The following is a 21,550-nucleotide window of genomic DNA, read 5'->3' as shown; positions in this document are numbered from 1 at the left end:
TCACAGGCGCCAGGCCCAGCTACACATTGGGATACTGTTTTATCAGGAAACGTTTGGGGATACTGGGTAGTATAAATTATGTGGATCCTTGCATGTTTTTCCTTACTTAAATGTGAAGCAAGCAAGTGATTTTAGCTAAAGTTTGAGGTTTGAAGGGCATGGTGGGCTTCTGCTGCAATAAATAAAATATTCTCTGTGAAAGCATGTGGCTGCTTGTTGGCGCAAGGTGTTTCTGGCATCTATTTAAACTCAACACTTAAAACACTTTATATATGTTTTCATCCATAGCTGAGTTCTCATAACCCTTCACCATTTCTCCACCTCTAAGAATCAGATGAGAACTTGTACTTGTGTGAATGTGTGCATTATAGGAAGAGAAGGAGGGGAAGACAGAGGGCACTGCAGCTAGAATCTGCAGAAAGCAGCCTGAAGTGATTGATGAAGCCAGTCAGAGGGAATTTGATACCGCCATGCTTGCAAAAGTAAATGCAGCTCTTCGTCTAAACATGAATTTTGTGATCCGTTTTGGGTTTGCAGACATTTATAGCTCACAATAGTGGCAGCTTTTATGTAGCTATCTGATGACTCGTTTGCTTGCTTTGTAGTCTAATATTAGCATAACATGTTGGGAATTAAGTATTGCACGATGCCTATTGGCTCTGGAAAGGTTACATAGCAGAGGGGAAGGGGCGTAATTTACCTTTGATGCCCTTGGAAGTGCCTTTTGCTTCCTGTGGTTTCAGGGGCCATAAATGAAGTTTTAGAAATATAAAGTTAACATGGCTTTTACCATACCATAGCATACAATAACAGGCCACATCATACTATACAATGACAGGCCATTACACATCATCCCATACTGTGCAACCACAGACCGTACCATATCATTCTATACAATGACAGGCCAGACCATACCATACTATACAATGACAGGCTAAACCATTCTATTCAGTAGTAGGACATACCATAATTAGAATACTATACAATGACAATCCATGCCATACTATACAGTAACAGGCCTTACCATACCATACTATATAATGTGATGCCATCCCATACTATACAATGACAGCCCATACCATGCCATGCTGTAGAGACTATACCTACTATATGACAAGCCATACTATTCCATACACTGAGAAACGACACCGTACTATACAATGATAGGCTATAATATACCAGACTATACTACACAATCACAGGTCATACCATACTATATCATACAGTGAGAGGCCATACAATACCATACTACCCAATGACAGACCATACTATACAATGACATGCCATACCACTCCATACTGTTACAGGTTATACCATACCATCCTATACAATGACAGACCACACCATACTAAACAATGATAGGCCATACCATATAATGATAGGTCATACCATACAATACTATAACATGCCATATTATACAATGACGGGCCATACCATAACAAACCATATCATACTATTACAGGCCATACCATACTAGACTATACCATACTATACTATATCACATCATACTATTATATGCCACACAATACCATACTCTACAATTACAGGCCATACCATAGTATTACCATACCATACCATACACTGACAAATATAACAAACCAGAAGTGGGGGTGGGAGCACACTGCCTCACATCCCATCCCTCAATTTACTCCAATGCATCATGGTAAATGTATTGCATGATAACACTTTATTAGCAGTCTTTAATTTTCACCCTTGTTGGGGCAACCTGCTCTGTGTTACTCTAGGCACATGTTTCTGGATTCATTCCTTCATCGGGAGAGAGCAACAAGTTGGTTTGGCGGTGCTGGAAATGCTGCCAAAGCTTTCTAAGGTTTCTGTACCACTCACTGGGCGCAGGAGTAGCAATACAAGCTTGTCAGCTCAGTAGCTCAAGGGAGCCTTTTCAAACGGTATGAGGGTGGGAGCACACTTCCTCACAACCCAGCATTTGATTTCCCCCAATGCATCATGGTACATGCAGTGCATGATAACACTTACTTCAGTAGTAGTCTGTACCACTGAGAGGTTTCCAAACAATTAAAGCCAGCCTCTAGGAATGAAAAAGGCCATTTCCTCACTTGAAGCACTAATGAGACGCTGTTTCAGCTAGAGATGGAAATTGACTTTCTGTACCTGGAGAAAAACTGCTTCTGGAGCCTGAACGTGATGAATATAGAAAAGGTTATGTTAAGAATGAAGAGTTTTTTATATTGACAGTGGTGCTCCCCTTATCAGTCCTCAGCTTCAGGCAGTCATTCTTTTAGATTGTGATATGTTAAACCCTGGACTGCTCTCCTGTGTGCAGGACGCCTACTAAAATAGAAGTGTTTTGCTTCGTTGAATTAATATATTTATACCAAAACTGAAAAGTGATTATTCAAGAAGAAAATGTGTGTATTTTCAAAACTCATAATTTCCATATTATAATTCAAGCTGATATTTGAATGATAAATCATTCAGCATTGGGAGATTTATAACTAATAATATTACCTTGCTATTATTACCTTGGTGCCAGGGGCACTGCAGCTGTGGCTGTTATGTATTAGGCATTCAAAATTGAAAAAAGATTTTTTAAGTTACTGCTTGTAATTCTGTTGTGAGGTGATCAGGGATGATAATTTTGCACTGGGGGCCACTAATATAACCTTTTCTTATGTCTTTGGCACTAATTTTATTAGTAGCTCAGGATGATTTTCCTTCAACATAAGAAGCTCTTATTACTGAAAAGGTTGGAAACCCGTGATGTACATATATACTTCATAAAAACTGTGTACCTGTTATGTCTTAACAAAGTTTTCTATGCATCAGGGACAGACAAAATAAATTAAACAAGCATTTACAATGCAATGGTCTCGGCAATATTATAGGTAGAGCTAATGTTATTGCTCATTATTTTTTTATCATTTTTGTATCCCTAAATAAATGGCATTGTCATTTCTATTGGCATTAGCTTTTTTTTTGCATATGTGATACCTATTGCATTAGCAGAGAGAGAGTGAGGTAGTGAGATAGAGAGAGAGAGTGAGGTATTGAAATAGAGAGTGAGGTAGTGAGAGAGAGTGAGGTAGATAGAGAGTGAGGTAGTGAGATAGAGAGTGAGGTAGATAGAGAGTGAGGTAGTGAGAGAGTGAGGTAGTGAAAGAGTGAGGTAGTGAGGGAGAGGGATGTTGTGAGGTAGTGATATATAAGCATAGAGTGATGTTGTGATGTAGTGAGAGAGAGAGGTAGTGAACGAGAGAGTGAAAGTGAGTTAGTGAGATAGAAAGAGTGAGATAGAGAGTGATTGAGGTAGTGAGTGAGAGAGAGTGAAGTTGTGAGGTTGTGAGCTAGAGAGTGAGGTAGTGATGTTTTGAGAGAGAGAAGTTGTGAGATAGTGAGGTAGTGAGATAGAGTGGAGTAGTGAGGTAGAGAGAGTTATGTAGTGAGAAAGAGTGAGGTAGTGAAACAGTGATGTAGTGAGGGAGAGGGATGTTGTGAGGTAGTGAGATGTAAGCAGAGTGGTGTTGTGATGTAGTGAGATAGAGAGAGGTAGTGAAAGAGACAGTGAAAGTGAGTTAGTGAGATAGAAAGAGTGAGGTAGAGAGATAGAGAGTGAGTGATGTAGTGAGTTAGAGAGAGAGTGAAGTTGTGATATAGAGAGTGAGGTAGTGAGAGAGTGAGGTAGTGATCTTTTTAGAGAGAGAAGTAGTGAGATAGTGAGGTAGTGATAAAGATAGAGGGGAGTAGTGATGTATAGAGTTATGTAGTGAGAGAGAGTGAGGTAGATAGAGTGTGAGGTAGTGAAAGAGTGAGTTAGTGAGTGAGAGGTATTTTCTGACGTAGTGAGATAGAAACAGTGAGTGATGTTGTGAGGTAGTGAGAGAGAAAGATTGAGGTAGTGAAAGAGAGAGTGAGGTAGTGAGGGATGTTGTGAGGTATTAAGATAGAAACAGAGCGTGATGTAGTGAAGTAGTGAGATAGAGTGAGGTAGTGAAAGAGTGAGTGTAAGTGACTTAGTGTATTTGAGAGAGAGAGTGAGGCAGTGAGATAGAGAGAGTGAATTGGGGATTTAGAAAGAGAGAGTGAAGTTGTGAGGTAGTGAGAGAGGGATGTAGTGAAGTTTTGAGAGAGTGTGTTGTGATAAGGTAGTGAGAGTGAGATAGAAATAGATAGTGATGTAGTGATAGAGAGTGAAGTAGTGAGATAGAGAGAGAGTGTGTGGTTCATCGATTCCAATATAATATAGTTTAATGAACTCGAGTGCAACTCGCCCCACCCCGACGCCATAACCACACTCTTAAACCATCTACCTTACCGAAGCACATGTATCACATTGAAATGCCTTTTACAAATGCCTCAGCCTTTCTGCTCCAAGCTCGGCAGACGATCCCCTGCCCCCGCGTGTGCACCAATCACTCATTTAGCCCCCAACTAGCCTGCAGCTTCCATCCGTCGGACCCGGTCCCGTGCTCATCCTCTCGGCATAGAAGCGCAGCTCGTCGGCGCGAGCCAAGGTTGTCTGTATGCGCTCGTGCCGCACCAGCGCCATCAGCAAGTTCCGCAGCAGGTTCAGGCGCGAGCGGGGCCCCTGCCCCATGCGGCGAGCTACGCAGCCATGAGAAATCCACAGAGTAGATGAGGAGCACACACGCTGCTGAACTTGGCTCCGGTGGGAGTATAACTTTTGCTTGTTTTCGTATGCAGTGTTTGTGCAAGGTAAGTTTGCACATTCACGCTGGATGCGTGAGAAGCCACGGCTTCCTATCTCTGCAGTCTGGATGATGGTGTGTAGGAAACTGATCCAAGCGATAAGAAATCCGTCCATGGCCAAACTGATGCCCCGCCTCTTGCTCCCAGCCCCACGTATGTACCGCTTCCAGCCCCCACTGATGGGACCCCACTGATGGGGCCGGCCCCATACCCCACTAAGTCCCTGCTTCCAGCCGCAGAACACACTGCACCAAAATCAGCTTTCGGCCTTCTGCACCACCGATGTACCGCTTCCGGCCCCAAGACCCATTGTGCCTCAGTCTGCTTTCGGCCCAACGATCCACTGAGGTACCGCTTCCGGCCCAAGGACCTGCTGAGTCGCAGCTTCCGGTCAATGATGCACTGATTCCGGCCATAAACAGAGCCTCAATACATAAAAATACACTCACTCCCGACCACGAAGAAAGAACGTGACTATGGAACTGATGTAACAATAATAAAAACGACAATAGTAGCAACGAAAACAACAACGATAATAATATGAATCAGAGTATTTATAATAACAGCAGCAGTATCGGCGCGCACGCGCAGACCTCCGCAGAGATTAGCGCGTATTTTACACCCGAGAGTTGGCAGTTCGTGGGCAGCAACAAGTTTGCTTCTTCCGAAGACAATGTGTTTTTGTTGCAAAGCCGTTTGTTTACTATGATTCTGACACAAACATACCCCAGGCTCCTAAAACATTACACGTTTTTGCTACAATCCACTTTTGGGAGGGGTTTTCCACCTCAGCAGATTCGGCGTGAGGCGCGCGCTGCGTTCTTTTCCGATGTTGTTTAAGTTAATATCACTTTGTTTGTGGAAACATTCAAGCTTGAAGTGGTCGGCGATCAATTCTTGGCAGAAATACCAAAACGCCTCAAAGCGAATCCCTCTGATGGTTTTAACCAAAATTGATAAATCAGTTGCACGTGAACTCAATCCGAGGAGGATGCGTTCAATTTCACAGAAGAAAATCATATTATAAATTGGGTCCGTGACGTCGGTTACGCGGTGCATTATTGCAAGACAGTTTCCTCAACAGATGGAAACGTTTTTAGAGTTGGGAAGAGTAACAAGCACACCGCTGCCATTCTCCGAGGCGAAGCAGAAATGCCTCGGAGAAAGGCAGCGGCGGTTTCGGATTCGGGGGCGTGTTTCTTTTTCTCTCCTCTTGCTATTGGCTGGAGGAGAGAAACACGCCCAAAAAGGGCGTGGCTAAAAAGTGGTAAGAACAGCACGGAACACGCCCCCGAATCTGAAAAAGACGGAGCCTATTTGGAGGGACAGCTCTCTCCTCCAATGGCTGGCCTCCGTTTAGGAAGCCAGCCAATGAAGGAGAGCCAAAAAGAGAGGCGGGCTAAATAGCCACTCTAAGAAACATAAGATCTCCGGACTTCCGGTTCTGCCTTTGGCAGACCGGATGGTCCCTCGACCTAAAAAGGGGCGCCCCTCCTATGTTTCTACAAGTCTTCTGTGTATATTGGGGAAAGTGTTTGGCCCAGGACGGCTAGCACACCCTAGCAGTTAAGGGATTAATATGCATCTTTTAGATCAAATCATTTGTTCATAATGCTTCCCAGACCAGAGGTAGAGATATAGGTTTAGGTTGTACAAATCAATGACTGATGTGTCTCCTCTTCTCTTGCTCACCTGGCGGTAGCAGGAATAGAAGCTATTTGCGTTCTTGTTGTGTTTACAGCCTATAAAAATAATTGTAAGAAAACTGACTTTTTAAAGGCGTCCTCCCACGTTATGCCCCCATTTGGAATAGTAGTTGCTGGTTTTTGACTCTGACAGTGCATTGAAGACGGCTAACCAGGCCCCAGTGTCAGTGCTCTCTCCCTAAAACTGATACATGTGAATTAGTAATGCTAATTGGTAAGTACTTTAACCCCCTTATAAGTTCATAGTAAATGGCACCAGGGGTACACAGGGCACTGTTTGTGCCACCCGCAATTACCCAAGCAAACAGATGACAGCCGTCCTGCCATAGCAGACTGCAGGAGCAGTGCAAACAGCTCAAACTCGACTTTGCACTCACCATGTGTCGCAAGGTTAATACACCATTTTTAATATACGCCAGTCCCCCCTAAATAACTCAGGAGGCAGGGTGCATTATATTAAAGGGGTGGACATATAAGTGCAAGCCTATATGTCCTTATAATGGCCTATCTCCATTAAGGGCTACTATAAGTCATCAGCGGTCCATAGGATAACATGGGCTAGCATCTGGGCACCACCGGGGTTGCCAGCTCCGTTATGGTACCACCGACATATGTCATGTTTGGTATCAAGCAACTTGCCTCATCACTCCCACATGATTTTTGTGTCAGAGGCGATGTGGCACGCACCCAGGCTGCTACCTTAGAGGTTGCCCACCTGGTTGCCACAGCCTTTCCTGCGGTCTGGCTGTGCCAGTCTGCAGCTGCTGCCACCAAGACAAGACTCTGACCCCCCACCAGAACGTCTGAACTCTCCCAGGAGTCAGAAACAATGGCCTTGACTGGAAGGAGGTGACACCTCCCTCCCTGAGAGGATGGCTAGTCAAATGGCATATCATGTTGATGAGATTCAAAGCTTACACCGCCTCTGATATTTCAGCCAGGCTGCATCCCAAAGGAGGAATGAGCATTCTCCCAACCCCCAGGCACATTTGCACTCAGGCAGGCAGAAAAATGATGTAGTCAGGAGGTGTACACCCCCAAAAAGCTAGCTATTCTCCTAGGGGTTGCTACCTGGTCTGTACAGCTAAGGAAGGTTTCTGTCACTTAAAGGTGGCAGAATAGAGGGTTCTGGTAGAAAAGGTGACACACAATGCCGGATTTGGTCAACTTAGGGGCTAGTAGCCTATTGGCCACTTGCATCCACACCCCTAAATCTAGGATTTAAGGGGCACCCATGGTACCAGAACCTCAGTTCTGATTCAACCTGCGACAGAAGACACAGAAGAGATCCGAGTCTGCAACAACAGGATCTGCACAAAACAAAGGTATGATACTCTGCACGTATGGCAATCACCCTGAAACTGCATGACTGCGACGCGTTCCGGACCAAAGACCAGCTCCCTCAGACAGAGGGATCCCTTTGAGAGCCAAAGGTAACTCCAGACTCCCTTGGGCTAGTGGCACTAGTCACCTGCCATCTGCAGGAAAAAAACACATACCGGGACCAAATAATCGCTGGCCATTGTGCCCTCTGAGGGATCGCCCAAAAGTAGATGGTCCAGTGAATGATGGGAAATATAGTCCTGACCTCAAGCAAGTTTCATGTGGTTACCATTTTCCCCCCGGACCTCCAGATGTTGAATTAACTCCTTGCTGACCTTTCCGCTACCAAGGCTTGTTGATGGCCAGTCTGGCAACGATGCTGCAATTTGAGGGAACTCCTCAGCACCTTCAACCAACGACAGCAGTGTCCCGTTGTTGATTGCACCTGTTTCTTCACCAGCACAGTGTAAGATGTAAAACCAGCTCCCCCACAGCTCCTGCTTCAGCACCAAGGATACGTTGGACAACTCTGCACCCGGGCTGCTCGAGCCATGTGAAATCAAAGTGACGTTCCATGCCGCTCGATCTGCAAGTGACCAATTGTCACTAGTGCTTTTTACCATTGTACAAAAGAGGGGGGGGAATAGACCACTTGTCCTGTGTACCAGGGTCTTATTTAACGTGGATGGTTGTCGTTAAAAAACCCTCATATACGTACACAAGTCGCAGGCGGTATATGTTGGTTCTCCGCCTTCATGTGTCGTAATAGCATTATCATTGGGTTTTTTTTGTCCAAATGCTCGCCTCCCCATGGAGGAAGACCAACTGGTTCTGCAGTAGTGGTCAGAGAGATAAAAAAGAGGGTGTGCTCGTGCTCAGTGAAAAGGTGATTCTGGGAATAAAAATCCTGCTGTCAAAACTCTTTTTCTTTATTCTTGAGATATTTGACTTGGGAGATTAAAATCGTGAACGTGCATGTGGAGACCTAGTTATTGGTCTGATGCACTGGTTATTGTCTTTAAGAGGTCTGGTCTACATGTTTCAGCCTCGTGCAGAGTCTAGAGGCTTTCGTCAGGACCAAGGGGGATTAGGGGGAGCTATCTTGGGCTCACCTTGTGAATTCTGGGGGCGGTTGTAATGTACTCACCACCCTTGATGTAAGGAGTCAGATCTTTTAGTACCTGTTCCTTGTTTTGGAATTGTACATCTTGCTTCAGGATATTAGTCAGGTGGTAGAAAACCTATTGCGGTTCCTCCGGCAGACCCACTTGTTCTGACTCTGACGTTATCCTGGGACCTTTTTACCATTGACCACAATGCTAAAGTTATGCCGTATTGAATTGAACTGATTTATTTTTCATTCTAAAATCCATCCAGTTATGTGGCTCGTGAAAAGAAGTGATAGCTATCCTTCTTTTTGTTCTTTTGGGAAACCGAAAATGATATGGTCACTACCAGTTGGAAAGGGGAGAGAGGTAGCCAGGTCTCCTTATACCTTTCATTCTGTTATGTTATGTTATGTTATGTACCCTCATTCATAGTGATTTATAGGAAGCAGGGTCACACTTACAGCAGGATTGGACCTCAGTGGAAAATCTAGTCAACAGAGATCTGAAACTTTCCACCGATAGGGACCGGAATCCCTAACAAAATTGTGATGCATGAAAACGGAGAGATGGGCTCAATTGACTTAAGTCATGTCCCTGAGGGAAAATGATATTTTGACCTGGTGCTTGCCTTTTCCATGGGCTGCTCTTCTGCGTGTGACTTGAGCTTCTAACCTTCACACATGAAGAATGATGGCCTGGAGCTGTTTGCCTCTGTACTGCTCTGGGTTTTGAAAGACTTTTAGGCACCCAGTGTCTGAACTCTTCAATTTCTTCTGCTGCAGAATAAAGTGCATTATATCTTAAAAAGATGGAAACAGCCAGGCACTGCATACAAACAATTGATTCTTGAGGCATCTGGATGCTATCCTACCTCCCAAGGAGTATGTGTGAACGAAATGACTGCTATTGTATGCGAAGCAGGTTTCAGTCCATGTAGATCAGGGAAGTGCCTCAGATGTGCAGCAATGCACGGGAGAAGAAGAAACTAGCAAATTGGCTGTATTTGCCATTAACTGAAATGCTTCGCAGATCTTTGATTTTCCATTTCCAAAGCAGAAATCAGTTTCAGTCAGTGGGAAAGCGCTAGAATGTAGGAGCATTTCCAGAATATTAAGTTTCAAATTCGCTCTCAAATGCTTTACTTTGTTTCTTGTAGCACTAATCTGCAAACTTAGCATGTTCAGTTTAGACTAAAATAATTTATCTGAAAATGATGTACAGCTGATATTTCTATCCAATCTGTATGTCCTGGTGAAAACGAGATCAAATCATGCTCATACGTAGCTGACCATGGAGAAACTATAGAAAATGTACAGCTGCATAAAACAGGAATATGAAATATTGCTTGCAATGTTGTAACACGTCAAAACTTTCTTCTTTGATATCCTTGATTGAAATTCTTACAAAAGTATGTACAGATTTTCTGTTTCCTCTCAAATATATGACATTTTACCATTTTGCGTAAGCATAACATTTCTAAAGTCTTGGCTTCAATTGGTAATATTTCACAAATTGTTGACTAACGCTAATATTTGGCTTTGTTTATTGATTTCTACTAATACACTTATGATCATTAAAACACTGAGCATTCGAAACATTTTTTGTGTTGAGGGGAAGATTGTTTATGTGCAGGAAGGTCTCTTTTCCTGCACATAAACAATCTTTAAATGGCGTTTTGTAACTTCTATGTGTGCTGCTTAATGCGGCACACATAGAAGTTGCAAAACGTCATTTTGGGGGGAATTGTTTACGTGCAGGAAGGGACACCTTCCTGCACATAAACAATCAATGGCGTTTTGCTGTTTCTATGTGTGATGCACAACGCAGCACAAAGAAACTGCAAAAACTAGGAGAAATAAAGCATTTCTCCTCGTTTCACCTGTTTAAGACCAGGTTTTCCCTGGTCTTAGTTTTGTAGCTGCCTCCTACTTACGCCACCCTTGTAAATAGGGGCAGCGTCAAAATCAATGGATGTTGTTGCGGAATGCCCACCGCAACAGCCATTGCCCTCCCCTTTCTAAGTACAGCGTGAAAAGGTGTCTTACTTACAAGGCAGCGTTAAGCCACGTTAAGTGGCTTAACGCTGCCTTGTAAATAAGGCAAAACTCCTATCGCCAACCCAACTTCACTAAAACTGAAGTTGTGGTGGCGATAGGGGCTTTTAAATATGCCCCAATGAGTCTTCCAGAGTGACGTCCTTCTCACAGTTTGAAGACCATTAAGCTGTGGTATTATTTTTCCCTGTAAAAGAATTGGACACAAGATGGAATTTTGGAAAAGAAAAGGTTTAACAAATGTGACTCCTGTACAGAGTAGTTTCTGAGATACACAGAGAATATTTTTGTTGAAGTCCTTTTTTTCCTCAATCGTATTCGCCAGTTACGTGACAGAGCTGTCAAAACATATCAAGGTGAAGTCCCCTGGACGCAATGACCATAAGAACAAAGTGTCGGACACCGCAGACTTCATGAGTTTCTTTCCTACGTTCATCTGGACAGTGCGAGACTTCACCCTGGAACTGGAACTAAATGAGAAACCAATTTCGGCAGATGAATACCTGGAGAACGCTCTGCAGCTGATCAAAGGTATGTGCCAGTATGTTTGCATGGTAAAGTGCTTTATGAGTTGTGGCAGGACTACTTAATTCCTTCTCCCCTAACAAGTGGCCATCGAAGGCACAGTAAGTGGTCATTGTTTGTCACTGGTGGTTTACCAGTGTAAGGCTTCCCTTGAGGCGACTGGCATTCTCCACAAGCCCTACTCATGTTTCTGGAGAAGTAAATATTTTGCTATTTGGAGTAGCTTAAAAGATCCACTTGATGAGAGTTCTAGCTTTCTCCACGATTTCATCACTGCAGACAACTGGATTTGCATTAGGGTCCGAATATTTTTTATTAGAAAGTCACAATAAGACAACGGTGAACTACAATAGGTGGGTAGACACTATTCAATTTACAGGTGCCCAAAGTCGAGAACTTGATGGGGCAGGAAATTCTTAGAATATATAATGATAGCCTAGAGGTGTGGCATCCTCAAAAGCAAACCTTTTCATATTGCTGGAGACGCAACATTGCAGACTTCCAGGAAACAAATGCAAATTAAGTCCCTGTACACACACCCCTGATAACACAGGGCAAGGTGGTGACTTTGGGATAGTCAGCTATATCTAAGTTAGGCGGAAATGAATGGAGCAAAATGTAAAAGGAACAATACTGAAATATCACAGTGCCTGTAGGTTATCAATACTCATGAAATGATATTTTGAACAGCTGAAACTCATGGGGAACACATTTATTTTACCTTTTTTCTAACCCGATTACTGTGAAAAAAAATAAACCAGGTACTGTAAGATGATGATTAAGGGTCTGATTTATGTCTGGGCGGATGGCCTGCCAATCAGCCATGGGGACAGAATAATTTACTCCATCCACATGGTGGAGAGGCCGCCCACCCAATTTATAAATTACCTCCAAGCAGCTGCTCATTTATAAAAAATATTGCTAGGAACCACCATCACTGTTGTTCCTGGCAATACATATTGCTCTGTGACCCATCCCTGTAGCACAGAGTAATTGTTTTTTCTTTACAAAAAGAAAATCACAAAATGGGATTTTCTTTTTTAAAAGAAAATTTGTTATTCTCCCCCTGCCATGGGAGTCTTCTCCCATGGCGTGGGAAGCATTATAATGGTTTTACTGTTCCTTACCGCCTGGTTTTAAGTGATGGTAAGAAACCATAAAAAAACACATGCCCGCCTGTCTAAATTGGGCAGGCGGACGGAGCTGTATCCATTTTTCCAACTAACCTGACTACCCAGGGCCGTCAGAGAAATCTGCACCCATTCCCCTTTAAAATAAAAAAAAACAGTGTTCTTGCCATTTTCCAGGCTGATGGACAGCTCAACGGTTAAACAATTTAGATGATTATAAACCCATTCAATATTTAATTTCCAATACAATAATTAACATCAATATATGAATTATAAATGTAATCACTTCCCACCCTATTGCCCCACAAATCCAACAACCTGCTACTGCATTATAAGTTAATAACTAAATTGCTAATTGTATTACCAAATATTTATAACAATTATACTAGCAATACTAACATTTATATTATGACTAATATATATTACATTAAATTAAAAACATTTTTTACATATGTATAGATATTTAAGTAAGCAAAATATTTGAAACAATATTATATACCAAAACATTTCTTGACATTTATATTCTGTGATGAAATATTTCTGTATCAATGATATTTTTGATGCAATGTATTATAATTATATTAAGACTCTATTAGAGGTATAGGGAAGACCCTCGTGCCTATGGGTAGCCCTAATTAGTAACTGCAACACTTTGCTCGCCATAGGCCCAAATGGGGCTGCAATGACCAAAGTGCAAAAGGGCTGGGTGTGACCTGCATCTATCCGAGTACTGTTGGCTACATCGACCAGATTGCCATAGTCTGGTGGGCTGCATCTGCCAGATCCCCGTGGACCTGGACATTGACTGTATCCAACTACCTTGGCCCCGGACAGCACTACCCCTAATTTCAGTGTGGCCAGGACCACAATCGGTTCACACTGCTTACTGACTGATTCACGGGCTGTTCCTGCTCAAACGAGGCTGCATCAGAAGTCTGCCAAAACCCATGCTGATCTGATCGAGTCCCGGTGTTGCAACCTCTGGTTGGGAATACACTTCTTGGGTGTATCCCCCCTGCTCCAGTGTGTGTACCGTGCGGATCACACCAATGTGCACGTATGCTGCATGTGTCCAAAACAACAACACAAGGGATTCTAAAGTATATTGCCTACCAAGGGTGGGGTAAGATATCGTAAAAAAATAAAAGCAGTTGAGCTGTCTACATTTGCTGACTGTGCTAGAGCCTAATTCACATCACTGCGATTGCCAGCAAGACTAGGGACCTAGAGGTAGAGGGAATATTGAAGTGGGAGAAGAGAAGGAGTAGAGTGGGTGTATAGAGCAAAAGAGACAGCACTCAGGACCACTGAACTGTGTGTTTCCTGAAGTGTGTAGTATATATTACAACTGGGATCAAAGAACTTTCATTCTTGCAAAGTATAGTATAGCAGCCCCACACTACATCTCCAAGAAACCTGTGAATGCTCACATTCACTACCCTCAAGAGTCTAGTGAGGAAGGTGGTGCACTAGGCCCAGTTTGCAGAGCCCCAGGACAGCAGTGGCAAATTACCTTAACCCCTCCACTCTTGAGGCCCAGGAGACCCTGATTTCCAGTGGCGCCTAAATGGGGTCTGACAGCTTAAGTTAGCTACAGAGGTTACATTATTAAGCAGTGAGATGGACTATGAAAAGAGAAAGCCGTCTCTTCTGTATTCTGCAATATACAGAGGCATACCCAACTGTGAAAATCCTATGTCTAAATACATATTTGATTTATCCCCTCATATATGCTATCGTCTCGTAGATATTGCCCAAGCTCTGGGCTTGTGTTTTTGTTAGGCCTGTTCTTCAGTAAATCCCATGGGCTAGAAATCCACCAAAGATGGGGAGAAGCTCAGTCATTGCAGCTTTTCTTTTACTATCACTATTCAGAAGAAAGTTCTAGCAGTTTCAGGGCACTTCTCAAGAATAATCTTGTTGTATTAAGTTTATTTAATTTCTTACTGCTTTTGGTACCACCACTTTAAAGTTTTTGTCTTTGGGGTATTCTCCCTTAATCACTCTTTTGTTTTATCAAGGTTCTCCTTCATGCTTTGTCTTAAACGAGTCTGACATCCAGTGAGTATTAGATATCTAAATTGCAATTCATGTTTCCTTATACAGGCAAGAGTTCCAACGTATCAAAGTTAAACCTTCCACGGGAGTGCATCAGGTTTTACTTTCCCGGCAGAAAATGTTTTGTTTTTGATCGCCCTACAAGTAAGAAGAATCTGAAGAGACTTGAAGAGCTCAGTGAGAATGACCTGGAACCTGAATTTATTACACAGACGAAAGAGTTCTGCCTGTTTATCTTTCGGGAATGTCGAACTAAAACTATTGAAGGCGGACATCCAGTAACCGGGAAACGTAAGTGTCTGATGCTATCTCTCCTTACGTTTTGCAATCCTTAAAATTAGTTATAACCTTAAATGTATGCATATACCTCCTCCTTAGCCTTAGTAGTCGTATGAGGTTCTGAAATGCTGCCATGGATTTTCAAAGTAATTGCTACTTATCACTGCAAGAAGACACACAAGGTGATATTATGGGCGCCTAGCAAAACACCTTAATAAATAAATTCTCTTGAAACATTGGTATAATACTGTATAATCAGATACTTTCTGATCAATTTCAGTCCTTGTCTTAGTCATGTAGAAACATAGGGGCAGATTTATAAGGCCCTTGCGCCTCATTTACGCCGCCGTTGCGTCACTTTTGTGACGCAGCGGCGGCGCAAATCCTGTGCCATGGTGCGGGGTATTTATAACGTGACGCATCTGGGACATGCGTCATGTTGTAAAGCCCAGCGCCACATATCGTTCCGGCGCAGGGGGGGCGTTCCGGCGCAGGAACGCCTCCTAAAAGTGGCTGAGTGAAATCTACAAGATTTCACTCCGTCACTTTTAAGGCCATGCTGCGTCAAAACCCTGTGCCTGCTTGAAGCAGGCGTAACATTGACGCAGCATGTTAGGGATAGGGCACCCCCGAGCCTTGCTGGAGCTGCGTCTCGCTTGCGACGCAACTCCAGCAATGCGCCGCCTTTCTGACGGGGGATGCGTCACGCATCTGCCCATCCGAGCGCCACGGTGCGCCGCATTGTAAATGCGGCGCATCAGTGGTGGCGCACGGGTGGGCAGATGCGTCGCAACTCTTCTGGCGCATCTCTGCTGATTAGCAGAGATGCGCCAGCAGTCATAAATATGCCCCATTATGGTCTAAAGCAGCGGTACTCATAGTATGGCCCGCGGGCCACTTGCGGCCCGCCAGACCTTCCCTTGCGGCCCCCGTCGAAAACAAAAACAGTCAGGGACTCGGAGCTATTACTGCTGTTGTAAGTTCTCGGGGCCGCATTTGTCGAGGTTAGGTTTTACATATTAATTTAAGTGCATGCGACAGTAGATGGCGCTGTTGCCGCATTCTGTGACCAATTGTGAGTTCATCATCAGCTGAAATTTATTTTTTATGCATGTTTCTTCTCCCTGAGATAACAGGCAGGGCTTTTAGTGGGTCAGGTGCTTCAAAGCAGGTGCTGAGACGGGTCGCTATCGGGGCTCCATTTTTGCGTTCAGAGTGAAATAAATAACTCAACTCGGCAGCAGCACTACTGCTCAGAAAGCCTTTGTCAGTTCAAATCGACTGTTTTCATTCTTTAAGTCTCATCATTTAAGACCTGAAAGCATTTTCATTATAATATACAACAGGGCCATAGTTTTTGCTTATGCAACTAACAATCACTTGGGTCTCCATTTTCGCCCTTAGATAAATCTCAACTCAACTGCAGCACAAAGCCTTTGATGTAATTCCAAATAGGCTCGTTTAAGTTCTTTCACAGTTTCATCATTTCAGAACTGAAGCATTTTCAATGTTATATATTATATACAACAAAGCTATAGTTGTTGCTTATTTATCTTATGCAACTAACTATCGGGGTCTCCATTTTCGCCCTCAGGGTGAACAAAAAAAATCTAATCTCAGTAGCAGCATCACTGCTCAAAGATTTTGATGTAATTTCAAATAGACTGGTTTTAGCTCTTTCACAATCTAATCTTTTCAGAACTGAAGCATGTTCAATATTATAATTTATATACAACAAAGCCATAGTTGTTGCTTATTTATCTTATGCAACTAACAACCATTGGCAAAGCCAATAGTCCTGAGTTGTTGCGGGTATAATGTTACTGGTTGTATCTGATATATTTGGATCCAATGACAAACAGCTAAATACCAGTAAGGTGGCACACTATGCTAAGCACAGATTTTTGTTGACATCTTTTTTAGCCATGCCCTTAATTTTATCGGTAATGGCCCTTTGAGAGAACCCCCAGGTTTTTTATCCCACTTAAAGCCCTGTAACAAGGCGATCCGTATCAGTTATGTGTATATATCGCCGTAGTTTGCCCTAAATAATCTATTTTTGGGCTATGTTGCGTGTCTGTTTTTGTAGAGAAATTCTGCTATTTAAAGAGAGACTGACTGATAGAGAGAGACTGACAGAGAGACTGACTGGCTGAGAGAGCGAGACTGACTGACTGAGGGAGAGCGGCTGACTGAGGGAGAGAGAGACGGATTGAGGGACAGAGAGAGAGAGACAGACTGAGGGACAGAGAGACTGACAGACTGAGGGACAGAGAGACTGACTGAGAGAGAGACTGACTGGCTGAGAGAGAGACTGACTGACTGACAGAGAGAGAGAGAGAGAGAGAGAGAGAGAGAGAGAGACTGACTGACTGACTGACAGAGAGAGACTGACTGACTGAGAGAGAGAGGCTGCGATGGAATTGGGGTCAAAGTGTGTATGAAGCTATGCATTGCCGCTTAAGATTGTTATTGTCTGCTAAAAAGAATGTATTGTCAAAATGTGCTCTTAGTAGTTACATCTGCTTTTGAAATACAGCAGTGTTGCATTGTCTAATGTTTGAAACAGGTTTGATTTTTTTTTTTTATGCTAGCCCCCCCCTCCACTGACCCCCAGCCCCACTGACCCCGCCCCTACTGGTGCAGCCCTCAGCCTCAAACCACACTGTAATTTTGGCCCCCGACAGAAAGTTTGTGAGTACCCATGGTCTAAAGACTGTAGGACTAGCTCTCTCTCTTCGGGCATGCAAAGCTGATTCAGTATGTACTGAATGCAAAAAGCACTAGCAACCAAACTTTGTTGTTATGTTCAAGAGGCCTTAGCACAAACATTTCAGTGATGCCTCCTGTTACGATGGGAACGTTCCCTACATGGGGCACAGTTGTCTTCCCCCACCCTGAGTGCCTGACTGCGTGTACCTTGTATCCTGGCGTTTAATTTGTGACCCTACAGATTCTGTTGCGCAAGGTAAGGGGACATTTTAGGTGAGTCTCAGCACCTTGTCTTTCCTTGGTTATATTTTCCGTTGCCTGGTGACTGCCAGAAGCATTGATCGCTCACCTCTTTGTGTCTGTTTTGAGTGCGCCAGTGTGGGGACTAGCCTGTTGTGAGAAACATCACTACACACAGGCTTTGTCTCGAGAACTGCCTGGAAAGAAAACAACCCCAAACCATTTCCGAAGATAGGGACCATTAATGTACAGCTCCCACTTATTTTTTTACTGTCTAAAAGTAACACCTAACAACACCACTTGTTTTTCTGCTAATTAAATATTTATGCAGTTTTCATGCCTATACTAGGGAATGGGAGAGGACAGGAAAAGAAGGTGAAAAGGACACCAGAAGAGAGGCTATGTTAAAGACAGTAAAATTGAAATTACAGAGTTTCATTACCTCATATAATAGCATACCTGACATGAGTTATATGTTGAGTGTTATTTGGTAAGATCCAACAGTGCAGGGGGACAACCAAGGCAAGGGCCTCTAAAAAGCCAACTATGAAATAATATGTTTTAAACACTGTAAGAAATTGGATTATTATTTGGGGTGGGTAACTACCCACTACAAGTAATAATTACTACCCTTGTCAGGGTCACTAACTTAACATGTGCTAACCCCCAAATAGCTATGGCACAGAGCAGACATGCTCATCTTAGGGCAGTCTGTAAAGTGTTTTTGCTGTATCAAAACAGCAGTAAAGTCAAAATGCAAAACAATACAAATCCGAAACTGAATGAGAAAATAAGTGTACAGTTTAATAAACAAAATGACACCAGAATGATAACCATTCAATTTGGAGAACTGGTGACATGAATTTTTAAAGTTTTATGCAGAAATAGCACAAAAAGCGGCAAGGATAGGCAATGGTCACAGTAGACTTGAACTTAGGCGTAATTTGAGGCTGACTGTGAAGCGCAGGTTGCATACACTGACCAGGTTCTTGGTCAGAGATTTTACCTTCTGACTTAGTCTTTTACGTCCCAATCAACGACAGGAGTACACCTTTACGGCTCCCAGGATCTCAAGTGAGGCACTTGGAGACTCACAAAGTGTCAGGCAGAGGCCAACCGCAGGGTCCAGTCTAGGCCCAGTTGCCACTGGGCAGCTGGGTGCTTCCAGAAGAAGGCCTTCTGTAGCTTGTTGTTTCCTTGTAGCCACACAGGAGATCAGCAAATTGACCCTTGGAGTATACTTCTATGTCCTGGGCAAAAGAGAGAGCAGGTCCAGCCCTTCAGAGCTCCTCTCAAGTCACAGACAGCAGGTCCAGAGCTCTACAGATCTTCTGCACGTCCAGAGGGTGTTCTCAAGTGGGTATCTCAATGTGCCACATTTATGCTTGGCACTAGCTAGTAGTTATTACTTGTATTTATAAACAGTTGGCTGTACATAGGTAATCATCAAAGTAATCAATAATAGAAGACAGTTTATATCTAATGTGGTTGCATTATTGGTACTTGATATGCATAATAGGACAACAGACCACTCAGAATACAATTCAAACTTCTGCATGCAGTATGGTATTTTCTGCAAACAATGTGTCACTAAGGGTATATGTCGGTCACCCTCATTGCAGTTTGGTGGCGTCATGGATTAAAACCGAGGGAACCATAGAGTAACTTGTTATGTTAGTGAGGAATCATCGGCCTCTTGAGTCGGGGGATGTCTTTGCGGCAGAGTAAGTAAGTGAAGGGCTCCCAGATGTCACGGGGATGAGCCCCCAGTGACATCAAGTCCCAGTATATGGAGAGTTGTTCATGACAGTATGCAATACCTGTAATCACTTTTTGGGACTTTGGGGCCCCAATGGATTGCAACTCTATGCTTCAAGAGTAGGAGCATCAGGGAGACTAATCTGCAAAACACATGCGGCACATCCTTTTACATAACCAAGTAGTCCAGTGAGTGGGGAAAGGGGAATCAACGTGTTAGTGACCTTCTCTATTGTGTGAAAAACTTCAATCCAGTAAGCAGCGACTGCGGAGCAGTGCCACGCGAGGTGTATGAAATCTGATTCAGACGTCTGGCAGCGTTGACTGTGAGAATCAGGGGAGAGCCCCATGCGTAGTAGTTGTGTGGGTGTGCGGTATAGTCACTGTAAGAATTTCAAGTGGATGAGGTGAAATCGAAAGTTGGGGGATAGCAGTTCGTGTTGATTGCAGCAAAAGGACCATTGAGCGTCAGTCAAGAGAGCAGCAAGGTCCGCATTCCAGGCCTCTTGCACCTTTGGAGTGGTCACTCGAGCAGATTGTTGCATGTGACGATAAAGACATGTTATCAGCTTGCGCTGTGATGTTGTATATATGTGAGTGTCCATGGGGGGGCAGAGAAAATGTCATGAAGTGTGCGGCGAGTTGCTTGCAGCTGGAAATATAGCAAGGTGTCCATCGGCGCCGAGGTGGCAGTGTTAGTGGTTCCCGGGAGGGTAAGAAAGTGGTTGTCAGGATAGAGATCTGCAAATATATGGATGCCTAGCCTGTTTGTGCGACAAATTGCGCCTTTATCCTGTAAAAGAGGCAATAAGGAGTGGTTAGCTACAGGGAAGGAGGGGCGTATAGCTGTGTGGGGCGTGCACATTTTCCAAGTCCAGACCACACCCAGCGAATACATTGCGTAGTGTCGACCTCTAGCCCGGGCGGTTTGTAGGGAAGGAACGGAGCTGTAGTGAGTGGCCATCGGGAGGCTTTGTCTAGCTTAACTGCAACTTGGGGTTGGAATGACATGGGGAGGGTCCAGTAATGCAGGAAGTGGACCTGATCACACAGCATATAGATGCAGGCCCGGGGCACCCATCCCACCCTTTGGATTGTGGTAATGTAAGCAGCTCATATGTGGAGCGGGGTTGTCGGCTGGCCCACACCAGTGAAATCACATTGGATCGTAGGCACTTGAAAGAACTGACAATGAGAGGAATTGGAATATTCACAAATGAATAAAGAAATTTGGGTAGCACGACCATTTTCGCTATGGCGATGAGACCTGCCATCGACAGGGGTTTTAGACCACACCGGGATGCAATCCTCCAGCTAGTCCACTGCCCTGCCGTAGTTGACCTGCCACAGCTCTACAGGGTTTCTGCAAATCCAGATGCCTAGATATTTGATTTTGCTTGAAGCCCATTGAAGTGGGTATTCTGATGTGAAGTGGGAGGCTTCATCCGTCAAGGGGAAGAGCATTGAGTTGGCCCAATTTACCTGTATGCTAGAGTGGTCGCCAAATCTCACAACCTCACGAATCAGGGGTGCCAGGTTAGCCTCGGGCTCTTTCACGTAAAGTGTGACATCATCAGCTTATAGACATATAGACATATAACGAGACCCCGAGATATGAAACCCAAACCCTGTCTGCATGGAGTTGTGTGGCAAGGGGATCCATAGTAATGGTGAACAGTATGGGGTATAGTGGGCATCCCTGTCTCGTACCCCTGGTGACTGGAAAAGGGTCCGAAATTAGCCTATTGAGGCACACAAGAGTGTTTGGTAGGGTATATAGAAGCCAGATCTGTGTGATGAATCTGGAGCCGAGGCCCAACCCCTGTAGTAGAGGGAAGAGGTACTCCCACTCCCACAAGTCAGTCACTTTTGTGGCATCCAGTAGAGCAGCTACAGCTGAGGTCTGCAGATGCAAATAGTGCATTACTGCAAAAAGTGTTAGAAGGCTGTGGGACGTAGATCTGCCA

At 43.9% G+C, this 21,550-nt stretch overlaps 1 protein-coding gene across 2 annotated transcripts in view; it reads left to right on the top strand.

The window, feature by feature from the left end:
- Window positions 1–21,550, top strand: part of LOC146784477 (guanylate-binding protein 7-like) — a 189,106-nt gene that overhangs the window by 82,096 nt on the left and 85,460 nt on the right. For both annotated transcript variants that reach the window (XM_085633277.1, XM_085633278.1), the window contains exons 5-6: window positions 11,207–11,412; window positions 14,643–14,885. In XM_085633277.1, the coding sequence (XP_085489403.1) occupies window positions 11,207–11,412; window positions 14,643–14,885 (449 nt within the window). The remainder of the gene's footprint in view (window positions 1–11,206; window positions 11,413–14,642; window positions 14,886–21,550) is intronic.

Source organism: Triturus cristatus, chromosome 11 (genome assembly GCF_964204655.1).
Source record: "Triturus cristatus chromosome 11, aTriCri1.1, whole genome shotgun sequence".
In the NCBI taxonomy this organism is placed as follows: domain Eukaryota; kingdom Metazoa; phylum Chordata; class Amphibia; order Caudata; family Salamandridae; genus Triturus; species Triturus cristatus.
Note: the sequence above shows the minus strand (reverse complement) of the source record. Positions and strands in the feature narration are given on the sequence as shown.